Genomic DNA, 14,702 nt, shown 5'->3' with positions numbered 1-14,702 from the left:
ATATGAATATCAATAAAGACAAAACTGCAGCGGATTGAAACATATATGGTTAAATCCATAAATTTATAACGATACAAAAATCACTCGATGGTTTTGTAATGTATGGACCTTATTTGGATCTCAATTCAAACTATTTTTAAAAATGTGTAAGATAGGAAAACGTGAATACTGAAATAATGTTTGATGAAATTAAGAAATTGTTTTTATGTTAGATGTGATCATGGTATTGTGGTTATATTTAAGAGTCTTTATCTTTTAGAGATACACACCAGACTATTTACATATGAAATAATATGATTTCTAGGATTTACTTCAAAATAATCTGGGAACAGGAAAATGTCCACTACAGATGAGACGATTCACCCTGTAATGATGTCGAGTCTCCCCACATATGTATATATGTATAATTATATATACATAGCAAGTCAATATAATTATAAATATATCAGTTCAAATAAAAACTGACGGAATTTTCCAGGAAACTTGATTAGCTGATTTAACAAACTCACATGGAAACGTTAACATGTACAGAATGCTAAGACAGCTTTGAAAAAGAGGAACGAACACAGGAATGACAGGGTGACTTGTCCCGCTAGATAGTGGGACATGGACAGAGCCGTTTTAATTAAACCATGTGGTACTGAAGGAGCAGTGGGTAAAAAACAGCTCAGTGAGCTCAGAAACTGACTCATGGATACGCGGGAATTTGGGATACAATAGAAGTTTCCCATCAAAATGAGAAAACAAATAAAGTAAGCTCCCTGCCTCATATCATACATAAAACTAAATTCCAGAGGAAATAAAGACCCCAAAGCAACAACTCTGAAAGGGAAAAAATATACACTCTAGAACTATGAGAATTAAATGAATGTACTTTTATTATATTGGAATCAAGAAAATCTTCTTAAATAAGACACAAAACTTTCTTAAATGAGACAGACACATAGCCCATAAAGTAAAAGTCGAATAACTTTCTACATCAACATTTTAAAATTTCGTATAGAAAAAGTCAGTATAAGCCAGGGTAAAAGACAAGGGAAAAACAGAGGGAAGACATTTTTAGTGTACATAACTGTCAAAGATTAGTAGCCAGAACATAAAACAAAAAACAAGAAACAAACCCTACAAATCACTTTTAAAAAGCAACAATATAATAGAAAAATGAACAAAAGATATGAACAACCATTTCACGGCAACCTCGAATGGTCAATAAATGTGTGAAAAGATGTTCAACAAACCTCATTAGTAATTAGGAAAATGCAAGTTGTAAAAAATGCTCATTCATCCTGGCCCCACTTCCACCCAGGTATCCACTCGGCAGTTAGCTGTGCATAGGTGTATCTTTTCTTCCACAGATATACTAACATATATTACTATCAATAAAGCTATTTTGAATTGATAAATCAAGGAATAGCTGGGTGAGAATTAGACAATAGTGAATTATGGATGAGTTATGTTAAAAGGAGTAAGATGGGTTTTCCTAGGAAATCTTGGAGGAAGCTGGGATTTCCTAATCTCTTCATAACTAAATTTTTCCATCTGAAAGTTGATGTTTTTAGGTAAAATGAGTTATCAGAATGGAGAGGGATTAAAGGGAAAAAACTTGTACTGCTCTTATGTTGCTGAATTGGTTGTACTGGGGGCTTTTTCTTGATGCTCAGAGTACCCACTTTGTCTCTAAAACCAGAGAGAGAGGGCAGGAGACAGCTGATCGGGTCAAATTTCAAATGAAACTGAAATGAAAGTTCACTTCCTCATTGTGGATACCTCATGTGACAAGTTCTAATTTCTCCATAAAGTCAATGTAGCTGAAGTCACTTTGCTGGCTTTGAACCTTTAGAGAGGACCCACCTTCAAGCACTCCTAGTATGGGAGCACCTGCTGTTTCTAGCATGTAAGTATTGCCCACTTTTTTTTCTCCCATTTGGTCTTTAAACCCTTTGTGTGTTTAGCTTGCTCTGCCTGCCAGGTTTTAAATCTTTGGTTTCAGGAAGTAAGTAACAAATGACGTCGCTCGATTTGCCTCTTATTTTTTTGACTAAAAATAAAAATCTGTTTTTGAAAAGTTACTGTGTGCTTGAACAGATAAGCCTGAGGCCGAAACCCAGTTTTCTTTGGAATATAATTTGAAGATTTACATGGTTACCATTCCAGTTATTTTGAATGAAAAAGAAACAGAAAAGAAAGTAGAATCCAGTTTGAAGGAGGGCTAGTCACTAAATTTCTGTTAAAGTCTTTTTGTATTAAATACAAGAGTTGTATTTTCAAAAGTAGTTAAATGCGTCCTTATTTGTAATAGATGTTTTGACTGTTGAGGAAGAAAGTTAAAAAAAAATGGATGTGAAAGCAATACATGGGGGTTTGTCTTTTAACCACCTCTAAATGTTGTGGATATTTAAACAGTCCAGTTAAGAAGTCATGCATTCAAAAATTATGAAGAAGTGATTTTTCAAAAGTTTGCCTTGTTTTTAAGGATGATATATGTATGTGTGTGTGTGTGAGTACGTGTTACGCAGTGTGCGCGATGTAAGCGCATGTGTGTTTTTAATGATGATATATGTAGGTGTGTGTGTGTGATACGTGTGTGCGTGTGTGTGTGTGCGTGTGTGTGTGTGTGCAGGTATTTCGGAGGAGGAAAGAGGATTTTTCCTTGATTAGGTTTGTGGCAAATCCTGGAAAGTCTCTGCTTCCCTCCCCCCAGTGACCCCCAGTGAGGTCCTTGGATGTAAGTTTGGTACCAGATATTGGGACATTTCTGAAAATCATGCTTTAAAGAGTTCCTAAGCATTAGCAGTGATATTTCAGACATAAGTCTGCAGTTACTCCCTGTATATATCCCCAAAATTTCCTGTATATTCTGACTTATAATATCTTGTCCCTTTGATAGACTTTGAGTTGTAAAAAAATACAGTCACAGATATGCAGCTAATAGCTACTCTTCCTGTGCGGCCTTTCTTTTAACAGAATGAAATGGCTGGCTTGCGTGCTCCTGGGGTGCTCCGCAGCGGTGGCGCAGCTGCAGAGGGACCCCACGCTGGATCGCCACTGGGACCTCTGGAAGAAGACTTACAGCAAGCACTACAGGGAAAAGGTCGGTGAGGTCCTCACGCGGGCGGTTTGGTTTTACTCTAGTACCCTACACCTTCCGCCTTTCAAATTACATTCTTCTAAACAGTGTCTTCAGTAAATGTTACGCTCTCATTTCTTGCCAGATTCTGTTCTTGGTGCTAGAGATACAGCAGGAAACAAAACGAGGTTCCTGTTTTTATAGAGCTTATATCCTAGTAAGGGAGACAGGAAATAAGTAAATAAATGAGCAGATATATAGCATGTTAGACGGTGATAAGTGAAGTAGAGAAAATAAAGCAAGATACGGGGGTAGGAAGGGCCCTGGGTGATGGCTGTGAGAGGCTGGGAGTCATTATTCTCTATATATGACAATGGTCAGGGAACGCTTCACATATAAGTGACATTTGAGCAGAAAGGTGATAGAAGCCAAGAAACAAGCAAAGTAGGTAACTGGCATGAAAGTCTCAGGCCAAGGGGAAAAGAGTACGTGTTTCGGGGACAAAGAGCCCTGATTCCAGTCCCTGGCACAAAAGTGCCACCAGATGCAGATTCACGACGCTCACTTCCTACTTCCTACTTTTGTTTTTATTTCAGAGCATACTTATTGATTTTAAGATTTGAACCCTAGTGATTCAAACAACTAAATCCTATAACTGCATAATATTTCTGAGTTTGTAAGCAAACATTATGTTTTTATTTATTTGATGTATTATTTTTGTATAGAAATGAAACTTTTGAGTAAGACGTGCACTCTGAGTTGTTTTTTTAGTGGCGATGAGCTTCACTCTCACCTACTCCCCTTTTAGCTCAGACCTCTAATTTCAAAGTCTACTAGAATTAGAAGTGCAAGGAGTACTATGTCTGGTTAAACGAAAGCTCTTTCTTTTTAATGATTTCGGTCCCTGAGGAGGAATGAAAATGACTTTTGATTAGTGTCCTACTTTTATTTATTCAATTTATCCTAACTTTATTTACATGAAAGTTCATTTTTTTCCTTTCCTGTACTTCATTCGATTTATTTTTCTTTATTCCAGTATCTCCCCTGTAGTGGTTTGGGATCTGTCTGTCCGTGTCCAGTACTGGGGTGACAGTGAAGCCTCGCTCCAAGGGGGAGAAGGCTGCATCTGGACTTGCTCCCTGGGACCAGGGTCTGGGCCTGGGCTCTACACCACAATGAAATCAGGCAGCAAAGAGTGGATGCTGGCTGCTCGCCGGGCAGCTGCTGTTGGAAGCCACGGCCCTGGGGGCTGGGGAGAGGGTCTGCAATTCTAGGTGGCACTGTGAACATTGTGTTCTATGCACGTGGATTTTATGTAAATGAAGCTCTGGGAGGGCAACAAAATCAACAGGCGAATTATAGATTCACTCTGGATAAAATTAAAATAATAGAACCGAAAATAATTTTAAAATAAAACTATACATAACAGAGTACTATCCATACAAATGAACAAGAAATCGTGAAATAAACTAGAAATCCAATTGGAAATGTTGGAAATAAAAAAATGTAATCATTGAAATGAGAAGCTGATAAAAGGGATATAAACGCCAGACATGTTAAGAGTTGGACAGAATCAGCAATCTGGTAGACAGAGTGAAGCATCACCCAGAGATAAAAGGGAAAAACTGTGACAGTGCAAGTAGAGGGGCTGAAGGAGAGTTTGAGGCTCCGAGATACATCTGAATGGAGCTTCTGAAGAAGAGAATTAGATAGAATGGTAGAGAAGCAATATTTGAAGAAATAACTGGTTGAGAATTTTCCAGATATGAAAAAAAAGGTCCTGAGTCCTTCAATCAGCAGTACCCAAGAAAGGAAAACAAAGAACCCCACACCCAGATCTGTGAAGAGAAAGAGAAAATCACAAAAGTTACCAGAGTTAAAAACAGAGGTACAGCCCGTCGGGGAAGCCACCGAGTAAGCATCATTGAAGTCCCCGCCTTCCAACCCCATGGTCATCTTGTCTAAGTCAGTCTCCCAATGAGCCCGAAAGCCGCGGAAGCTCTTCCTGGAGGGTCTGAGCTTTGAAACAACTGATGAGAGTCTGAGGAGCCGTTCTGAGCAACGGGGAGCACTCACAGACTGTGTGGTGATGAGAGAGATCTAAACGCCAGGGCTCCAGAGGCTTTGGGTCTCTCACTTATGCCACCGTGGAGGAGGTGGACGCAGCCGTGAATACAAGGCCACATAAGGTGGATGGGAGGGCCGTGGAGCCAAAGCGGACTGTCTCCAGAGAAGGCTCTCAAAGACCTGGTGCTCTCTTGACTGTGAGAAGAGCTTTGTTGGCGGTGTTAACGAGGACGTGCGAGTGCTCGTGTCGGCAGCACACGCTAAAATTGGAACGACAGAGAAGACTCCCACGGCCCCTGCACAAGGATGACATGCAAATTCATGAAGTGTCCCGTATTTTCATTGTATTTTGCTGAGTTGCTCTAAGATAGAAGAAGAAGAAGATGACACGGAGGAACATCACCCAGGAGAGTATTTTGAACAGTGTGGGGAAATTGAAATGACTGAAATCAGGACCGACCAAGGCAACGGCGAGAAGAGAGGCTTTGCTTTTGTAACCTCTGATGACCATGACTCTAGACAAGTCTGTCCTTCAGAAACAGCACCCCGTGAACGGCCACGACTGTGAAAGAAGGAAAGCCCTGAGTGAGAGATGGTCAGTGCTTCACCCAGCCAGTGGTCCAAGTGGTTCTTCGGTGGTGGTCGTGGAGGTGGTTTTGGTGGGAGTGACAGCTTTGGTTGTGGAGGAAACTTCAGTGGTCGAGGTGGCTTTGGTGGCAGCCATGGTGGTGGAGGACATGGTGGCAGCGGGGGTGGCTATAATGGAGTTAGTAATGATGGAGGTAATTTTGGAGGTGGCAGAAGCTACAGTGATTTTGGTGATTACAACCAATCTTCAAATTTTAGACCCATGGAAGGAGGAAACCTTGGAGGCAGAAGCTCTGGCTCCTATGGTGGTGGAGGCCAGTGTTTTGCCAAACTTCGGAACCAAGGTGGCTGTGGTGGCAGCAGTAGCTAGGGCAGGAAACAAAGCTTAGCAGGAGAGGAGAGCCAGAGAAGTGACAGGGAAGCTACAGTTTACAAAAGATTCGTGAACTCAGCCAAGCACAGTGGTGGCAGGGCCTGGCTGCTACAAAGAAGACACGTTTTAAACAATACTCGTGTGTACATGGGCAAAGGACTCGAGGACTGTACTTATGACTAATTGTATAACAGGTTATTTTAGTTTCCATTCTGTGCAAAGTGTAAAGCATTCCGACAAAGGGTTTTAATGTCGATTTTTTTGCACCCATGCCGTTGATTGCTAATTGTAACAGTCTGATCATGACGTTGAATATATGTCTTTAAAAAGAAACAGAGGTACAATTAGACTGACATCTGCAATAATAGATACCAGAAGACGATGGAGAAATATCTTTAAATAACTGAAGAGAAATAGCTAGAAATTTACAATCAGCTAAACAATTTTTCAAGACTGATGGCAAAAGAGGACCTTTTAAAAAGGCCTGTAAAGATTAAGTGAGTTTATCACCTACAAATGGTATACTTCAGCAAATGGCAGTTTTTAAAAAACACTTTTTAGCACACTAAGGAAGTTCATTATGTATATCATAAAATAATATTAATCACCATCAAAGCAATTAAGAGCAAGAATTAAGATTAATATGAAATCTTACCAGTTATATAAAATATATTCATTTATTTGCATGCTACCGGAGAGATCCACATTTGGTCTATTTTCATTATTGAACTCTTATTAAGCAGGATTCAGTATGACTATGTTCTTTTTCCTTATATTTTAGATTGAAGAAATGGCACGGCGTCTCATCTGGGAAAAAAACCTAAAGTTTGTGATGCTTCACAACCTGGAGCATTCAATGGGAATGCACTCATATGACCTCGGCATGAACCACCTGGGAGACATGGTAGGTAAATGACAAACAACCCTGCTTTTGCCTGTAGGAAAGCATGACTTCTTTCTCTCCAAAGGCCTTTTGAAGGTAAACAAGAAAGGAGAACTGTCTCTATGTGTATAAAGTTAGAAAAATGTAGAATTTAAAAGCAAGCATTTGTAGATTCCTTTAGTCCTACTGTGACTATTTTCCTTAACAAATCCCTTCTTTAGAGGAACATTTTAAACTCACAGACTACTATCGCTTTTATTTATTAATTCTAGAAACCATTGTCTAAAGACTACTCACAATCTTTAAGAGCTACCATACTTATGTAAGTCTAAATTGGCAATGGGGGAGCGTGGGTATTTAACATCACAAATAATCTCCCATTAGTTTTTAGATTCTATCCTACCCTACCAACCTTTACCACTGTGGCCAAAATTAAGAATCACAGTACCCCTTAGAAGGGAACATCGTAGGTAGATTAAATTCCTAATTAAATGCAGGCATCTCCTTTGTAACTCTTTTTCACAAGGAAAATCAGTTCAGTCCACTTTTTATAAAGCCCTTTTATAAAATTCTGCCTTGCTTTGAACCAACACCCTCTAGTTTTTACCATTTTCTTTTTCTCCTTCCCAATGCCTAATTGGGATGCTAATGCAAAGATAATTCAGCTACCAGATGGTTAGCAGTACCTATGTTGGTCATAACTACCACTGGTTTTTCACTGTTGTTAATTGAATAAGGATATTGAAAAGTAAGATAAAACTGAAAGAAGGAACATAAATATGTATTTGCCTTGTATGCCTTGTAGACCAGTGAAGAAGTGATGTCTTTGATGGGTTCCCTGACAGTTCCCAGTGAATGGCAGAGAAATGTCACTTACAAGTCAAACCCTAATCAGAAATTGCCTGATTCTCTGGACTGGAGAGACAAGGGGTGTGTTACTGAGGTGAAATACCAGGTGAGTGTCTCATCCCAGCCTCCACCCCAGGCAGAGCTCTCTCTTCTTTACTTAGTCTAGCTACCTAATTTGGCAGTGAATCTCCCTTATGTTACTTTCTAATTATTTTTGTTATCCTTGTTTTCCCAACCGAATTGTAAGCTCTCTGAGGGCAAGGAGCACACATCACACTTGATTTGTACTCCCCACAATGCTTAGAAACCAATGGTTAGAACCACATTAGACAAAAACTGTGAACTGAGCTAACTTTCCATGTGCCTGCTATCCGTCCACTGCAATGGACCCTCCACCAAGCCAACTGCTTGAGAAACAGTTATTATATGTGAGAGAATATTGATCAGGAAGTTTCTCCCTCCATCTCACTAATGAAATTCGGGTTTGAAGGCAAGGAAGGAATTAGAACTCAGAGTGGCCTATAAATTGTACCAGTCAAGTTAATTCATGGCTAGGCTTGCATTAAAATAAGAAATACGGGCTTTATAAATTTGTTCCTATGTTTTTGTATTTCTTTAGTTTGCCTATTAAAAAAAAAAAACTACAAAAATCCTAAATTAGTTAGGGGTAACTAAGGGTAACACACATGGCCCGCCTTAGAGGCCAGGAGGCTGAGGGAGAAGAATCGGCATATGCCGAGCTGCTGCCCCAGCTTGTGACCGATGAAGAACATAAACGTTACGAAGTGAACGATACTTCTAATCTCCTTCCACCTAGATACTTTTCTTTCAACTAGTTTTGGGCTTATTACTGGAGCTCCTCTTAAATATAAGTTTCGGAAGACCCAATAAACTACATATCTAGGTGCCGACTATAAATAATTTAATAAACTTCTTTCCCTGGATGCTTGCATTTTAATGGGTGATGGGTAATTTTGCTTTAACCAAAAGCAAATTGAATTTGCTTCCTTTGGGTAGAAAGCAAGGTGGGGTGAGAGGAGGAGAGAGAGCAGTTCTGATAGGGCTCCGGGCCCTCTGCACCTTTTTAGCTAAAAGCAGCTTTGTGTTTTTCTGTTTGTAAAATATCTTTTGGTCAAAAAATTCTGAAGCTAAAAGCAAATTTAACCTTATGTTTCAGGCATCATTTGGCAGGAGGAAGAGTATTTTAGGTCAAGTGAATCATCCCAGCTCCTCTCACAATCATTTTACTGTAGGCATCTATCTCCCTTCCTTATGGGTGAAGATAGCTGGGATTTTGTACATGCTTAGTAAGAAGTTTCTTAATATATTTGAATATGGAAATCATGCTAAGCTCAGCCCTTGCAAATCTTTATCGAGGCTGGACAGAGAACAATCAAGTATTTAGTCTTCAGTTCCATTGTCTAGAAGAGGAAATGGTAGTAGGGGGCGCTGTTCCCAGCAGGGCTGACATGTTGGGTGTTGCCTAGTTTGTGTTGTTCCTACTGAGTTTCTGTGATCGCCTTTGTGACTCTTTCTCGGCTTCAGGGTTCCTGTGGTGCTTGCTGGGCTTTCAGTGCTGTAGGGGCCCTGGAAGCACAGCTGAAGCTGAAAACAGGGAAGCTGGTGTCTCTGAGTGCACAGAATCTGGTGGATTGCTCAACTGAAAAATACAGCAATAAAGGCTGCAATGGTGGATTCATGACAAGAGCTTTCCAATATATCATTGACAACAACGGCATCGATTCAGAAGCTTCCTATCCCTACAAAGCCAAGGTGTGTCACAAGCAAACGTTTTGTGCTACTCCGTGAACTGATGCTACCCTTGACTGACTGTACTAAACTCACCACCAAGCCAATCGCTTGAGAAACAGTGTCATGTGTGCTGATGCTACCCTTGACTGACTGTACTAAACTCACCACCAAGCCAATCGCTTGAGAAACAGTGTCATGTGTGCGAGAATCCTAATGAAGAACTCGTAAATTCTCTGGAGTTCGCTTTCTTACGCAGTAACCTTCTTAATTTATCAGTGGCATATTGGTTTTAAACAAGCAGGTAGAATTCATGCTTAAAAATGGATTTTCAGCAAACCTTCCATAAAATTCTTTCTCTGTATCCGCCCAGTATTTAAACGTTGTGGACCTGCAGCCTCCCGTGCTCAGCCTTATTCTCAGATCATCAACCGCATCATTCTTCTATCTACCGAAAAGCTAAATAATGTTCTCATCCTCTCCTTGCAAGTTCATTATATATTTTACTGAATGATAGTAAAGTATCTATATTACAGAATATTTAGAAAAGGATTTTTAAAAATCACTCAAAACCCTCCTAACCTTACCACTCTAATTTTGGTTTATTTCTTTCAAATTCTTTTTCCCACTAAGCATTTTAAAAGCATAGTTGTTTAAAAGCATAGTTGGTAACGTCTCCTTTCCCACTTGAAATATATTCTAAATGTTTCCATATTATCTGGTCTTTATAAACCATCATTTAAACTGCAGATCATCTTGTAGACATTAGATCATCAAAAAGGTATTAAAGCTCTAGTCTAGAGTTTATGATCTTTATGTAGTATACCCCCACGATCCACCCCAGAGTCTGAGGGACATTATCCCACAACTTTTGCATGTATGAAGATGCTTACAATTTAAAACAATAGAATAGTTCTGTATTTTCTCTATTACTAATGAAACATGGAAATGTTAGGGTTTGGAAGATGTGATTTTTTTTCAAAAAGAGGAAGGAAGCTTAGACACTTGAAAAAGCTAGATGAGGGAAAAATACATATTTGAAATTCAGAATGAAGATATTGGTGATTTATAAAGAAAATTGAGTATGCTTCTTTATCTGATTTATACATTTATACACTTTTTTTTTGCAGGATGGAAAGTGCCAGTATGACTCAAAATTTCGAGCTGCCACATGTTCAAAGTACACTGAACTTCCTTTTGGCAGTGAAGAGGCCTTGAAAGAAGCTGTGGCCAATAAAGGACCGGTGTCTGTTGCTATAGATGCGAGCCATCCTTCTTTCTTCCTCTACAGAAGTGGTAAAAACTCAGATATATTATCCTCGTTATATGCTGCCCTTGCACTATAAGAAAGAATATTATCCTTCCCTAATGTTTTGATTAGGTTAAACAGAACCCTCCATTTCATATATCCATTTTATAGCCAGTTCTAATTAGTAAAGTAATACTTCCTAAAGTTTACTAACACTACACGCCAAGTACTATAATAAATTCTTCCATGCATTATCTCATTTAATCCTCATAACAACCCTATTTTACAGATGTAAAAACTAAGTCTTAGGTAGGTGAACTTGCCCAAAGCCACACCACCTGAAAGTGGTCAGCTGGGGTGAGAAATCATGCCACTTGATTCTAGAGCCCGTGCCCCTAACCTCTGCAGCCACTGGGCACTGTAGGTGTCACACAGGCATGCACAACAAGGCCACCCACCAATGATGCCACATCGTAGAAGACCACGTAGATGGCCATAATCTTTTTTGAAACCTCACCTTAAAGATCATTTAATCTAGTAAAGGATAAAAATGTACAGAACAAACAATTTAGGAATATATACAGAGAAATATCAAAACTGACTATATATAAGTTAAAAATAATTAAGAAAAGGTGGCAGTTTGTCAAAGAAGATTCTGAGGGAACCATGACTGGGATGGATGCCAGACTTGGCAAGAAAACTGACAAATGCAGTACTGATGGCAAAGCATTATGAACTTGAGTTTAAACATAGGAGTATATGTTCCTAAAAGTTTAATTAATCTGGCCATATATGCGAAACAGTCTAATAAAGGTAACAGCGTTTTCAAATGTTGTCACGTGCCACTCACTCTTTCTCCACCCATATCGTGTTCTCAGGTGTCTACTATGACCAGTCCTGTACTCTGAAAGTGAATCATGGTGTCTTAGTGGTTGGCTATGGTAACCTTGATGGGAAAGACTACTGGCTTGTGAAAAACAGGTGATATATTTGTATTGTAATGGATATTTAGTTAAAATCAGGAATCAGAGGGAACCCCGACAAATGCTTATGTGATTATGATGATGATAATCATGATATTCACGATAACATTTATAGCTTTTTATACAGTGACATTTTAAATTACTTGGTACCCCGATTTCTTCATTTCCTATTTTGCCTTCAGCCGTTTGTTTTCATGATTTATCTTCTACAATCTTCTGATCATTCCTTCTCGGTCTCCTTTATGAATGAATGCCTATTCCTCTGTTTAGCCCCCCAAATGCTGGTCTTCCCTCCAGGGCTCCATCCTTTACCTATTACTGTTCTTATTCTACATTTCTCTGAGGTACATCCATCCTTCCATTGTGATTTTAGCTATAACCTACTTGCTAATGGCTTTCAGTTCTCTAGCTCTAGCTCTGACCTCTGCCCTGAATTTCAGACTTACTAATCTAGACATGTCTACCGCCATGAATCTCAGTTTCTTCAAACTCAGCATGTACAAGGAATTCAGCACCCTCTCCACCATATTGTCCTCCCCCAGAATTTCCCATCTCACTAAATGGCAACACCACACAATAAGTCACCCAGGTGGATACTGTGGATGTGCCCTAGACCCCTCCTGATCCAATCAAGCTAATTTTACCTCATATCTGTCCCTGCTATAATTACAAAATCTCAGAATCATAAAGAACTTTGGAAATCATTTCTCCCACAAGAATTTTGTCTTTTTTTTTTTTTTTTTTTCACTAGTCTGTGGCAAAGTGGGAAAAAAATATTTAGGCGAATCTTTCATAAATCTAAATTTATTTGACTCGAAGGAATATCCTTAAATTAGAGATTATATCCTCTTAAGTGTTGTTTTTGCTCTTGAAATGTCCTTTCTTCTACAACATTATGGTGATGTTAAGGAGTACATCGTTTTTTGTTGCTAATTTAAAAATTGGTAATTATGTCAATCTGCACATTTAAAAAAAATTCTCAGAGTCCATGAAATAAAAAGGTAAGAGAACCACTGAGCCCCTTAACCTTTATCTGACCCATGAATTCTCTCTGCAACATCTCTGACAAGTTATGACAAGTCTGATTGAATGCTTCCAGTGCCAGGGAGCTCACCTCCCCCCAGGTAGCATATTCCATTTGACAGCTTTAACTATGAGAAAGTCTCATCTTAGCTCCACTGCCGGGTCAAAAAGCTGTTTGAGAGCTGCACTTTTTGTTGCTTACTTTAGAATTCCTTGTCCTATGCCTTTTCCATAGTAGTCGCTCAAAAATATTTCTTAATTGACATTCTCTAGAGGAATTTAAGTTTGATAGGAAATCACCACCTATGATCCTATTTAGAGATGGAGCCTTGGAACAATAATAATACTCTTTTTCTGCATAAGGCATATTTACAAAGAGGATTAAAGATGTGGGATGGACTTTATATTGTTTTCCTTAAGTATTAAGTCTATTCATCAAGTATAGCACTAAAACCTTCCAAAGTATCCTTTGAAAACTGCCTAAAAGCTCTGGGGAAATTATTATATTATGTTGTTTTACAGCTCTTCATATAGAGTCACTTTAGGAGAAAAACAATCTAAGAGATAGAAAGTTGATAATGTGATTTGATTGTAATCATTTGTAATTTTGTGTTATTTGTTTCTCTAAAGCTGGGGCCTGAACTTTGGTGACAAAGGATATATTCGGATGGCAAGAAATAGTGGAAATCACTGTGGGATTGCCAGTTACCCATCTTACCCAGAAATCTAGAGGATCTCTTCATTTTATAACAGGTTAAGAAAGATGAAACACTTTCTCTTCACTTAATTTTACCTGCTGTATCCAGTAGACATAAATGTGTCATGATCAATGTATATTTACTGTACTAACAGAATATATAGTTTGACTCTTCTACTTTTAACTTTGCAGATCTTGGAACAAAGTTTACTAAGTAAAAATTAATAATTTACTGTAGATATAACTGTATGAGAGTTGGTCAACCTAAGACAATCTGTTATGTTTATCATTGTCTTATTTTATACTCTACGTCTTTTTAAGTCCCCTGATGTCCTTTTGTAACTTGACGGCATATAAATGTTTAATAAATACCTGTCTTTTCAACCTTGTACCATTATTACATACCATTCTTTTCTTATTCTTAGGTTATTGTTATAATCATGAGAATGTAAATTGTGGTATGCTGGCGATGAGCTATGGCAACTTCAGTGGAAGAAACTAAGCTATTAATGTGGCTCACAGTGTATCTTTGCACATAAAAGGATTCAATAAAATATTTTAAATGAATGATATTAAAGTAGACAAATGCTTAAGAGACATTGTATTTTCAAACACTTTGGAAGAATTGTTTTAGGGATCAACAATTAATAAACTAATTCGATTAATCTTACCTAGTCTTTAACAATTCGGCCAGGACTTTTTTGGGGTAAATAATTAAGTCAACCTGAAAAAATAACCAAACTAAATTTCTTTCAATATTTAGTAGTTAATATTCCTTTACTCATTTTCATCTAATTCAGATTGATCTTCCTCATCACTGCTCTGGATTAGTAGACAGGTTCGGAAAAGGCAACAAGAACTCTAAGTTTCATAAGTTCATGTCTATCACAGGAAAAAATGTGTGGGTTGGTGTGATTAGTATACCTTTAACTGAATTCAAACTAATTTCACTATCTCTGTATCCCTCTTTTTAAAGTACATTTTAAAGAAAAAGAATTTGGCATAAAGGGAGTCAAATATAAGGGGGTAGGAGGAGGGTGAAGTGGGTAAAAAGGATCAAATATATGGCAGCTGAAGGAAACTGGACTTTGGGTGGTAAACACACAATAGAATATACAGATGTCAAATTATAATGTACACCTGAAAATTATATAATTGTATTAACCAATGTTAC

At 38.4% G+C, this 14,702-nt stretch overlaps 1 protein-coding gene and 1 pseudogene across 3 annotated transcripts; both read left to right on the top strand.

The window, feature by feature from the left end:
- The first annotated feature begins 1,741 nt into the window (after positions 1 to 1,741).
- Positions 1,742 to 14,111, top strand: CTSS (cathepsin S). Of its 3 annotated transcripts, XM_039841536.1 has the most exons (9): positions 1,742 to 1,894; positions 2,965 to 3,091; positions 6,877 to 6,999; positions 7,784 to 7,933; positions 9,373 to 9,600; positions 10,707 to 10,872; positions 11,704 to 11,806; positions 13,462 to 13,584; positions 13,954 to 14,111. In XM_039841536.1, the coding sequence occupies exons 1-8, from the start codon at positions 1,869 to 1,871 to the stop codon at positions 13,559 to 13,561; spliced, it is 1,023 nt and encodes a 340-aa protein (XP_039697470.1). In that variant the 5' UTR covers positions 1,742 to 1,868; the 3' UTR covers positions 13,562 to 13,584; positions 13,954 to 14,111. The 3 variants fall into 3 exon arrangements, with proteins under 3 accessions (XP_039697470.1, XP_039697469.1, XP_039697471.1); XM_039841535.1 differs by lacking the exon at positions 13,954 to 14,111 and having other exon boundaries at positions 13,462 to 13,917; XM_039841537.1 differs by lacking the exons at positions 1,742 to 1,894; positions 2,965 to 3,091; positions 13,954 to 14,111 and adding an exon at positions 5,580 to 5,729 and having other exon boundaries at positions 13,462 to 13,917.
- Positions 5,375 to 5,475, top strand: LOC120585319 (uncharacterized; annotated as a pseudogene).
- Positions 14,112 to 14,702: the final 591 nt, after the last annotated feature.

The sequence above is a fragment of the Pteropus medius genome, unplaced genomic scaffold, assembly GCF_902729225.1.
Source record: "Pteropus medius unplaced genomic scaffold, Ma_sr-lr_union100, whole genome shotgun sequence".
NCBI lineage: Eukaryota > Metazoa > Chordata > Mammalia > Chiroptera > Pteropodidae > Pteropus > Pteropus medius.
The sequence above is the reverse complement of the archived record's forward strand: the minus strand, read 5'-3'. Positions and strand labels throughout refer to the sequence as shown.

Bases quoted from the DNA above. Each gene is read 5' to 3' on its own strand.
- CTSS (XM_039841536.1), top strand. From the start codon at position 1,869: ATGGGAGCACCTGCTGTTTCTAGCAT. The intron at 9,601-10,706 runs GTGTGTCACAAG...TTTTTTTTGCAG, and splicing joins CCTATCCCTACAAAGCCAAG to GATGGAAAGTGCCAGTATGA. The intron at 11,807-13,461 runs GTGATATATTTG...GTTTCTCTAAAG, and splicing joins TACTGGCTTGTGAAAAACAG to CTGGGGCCTGAACTTTGGTG.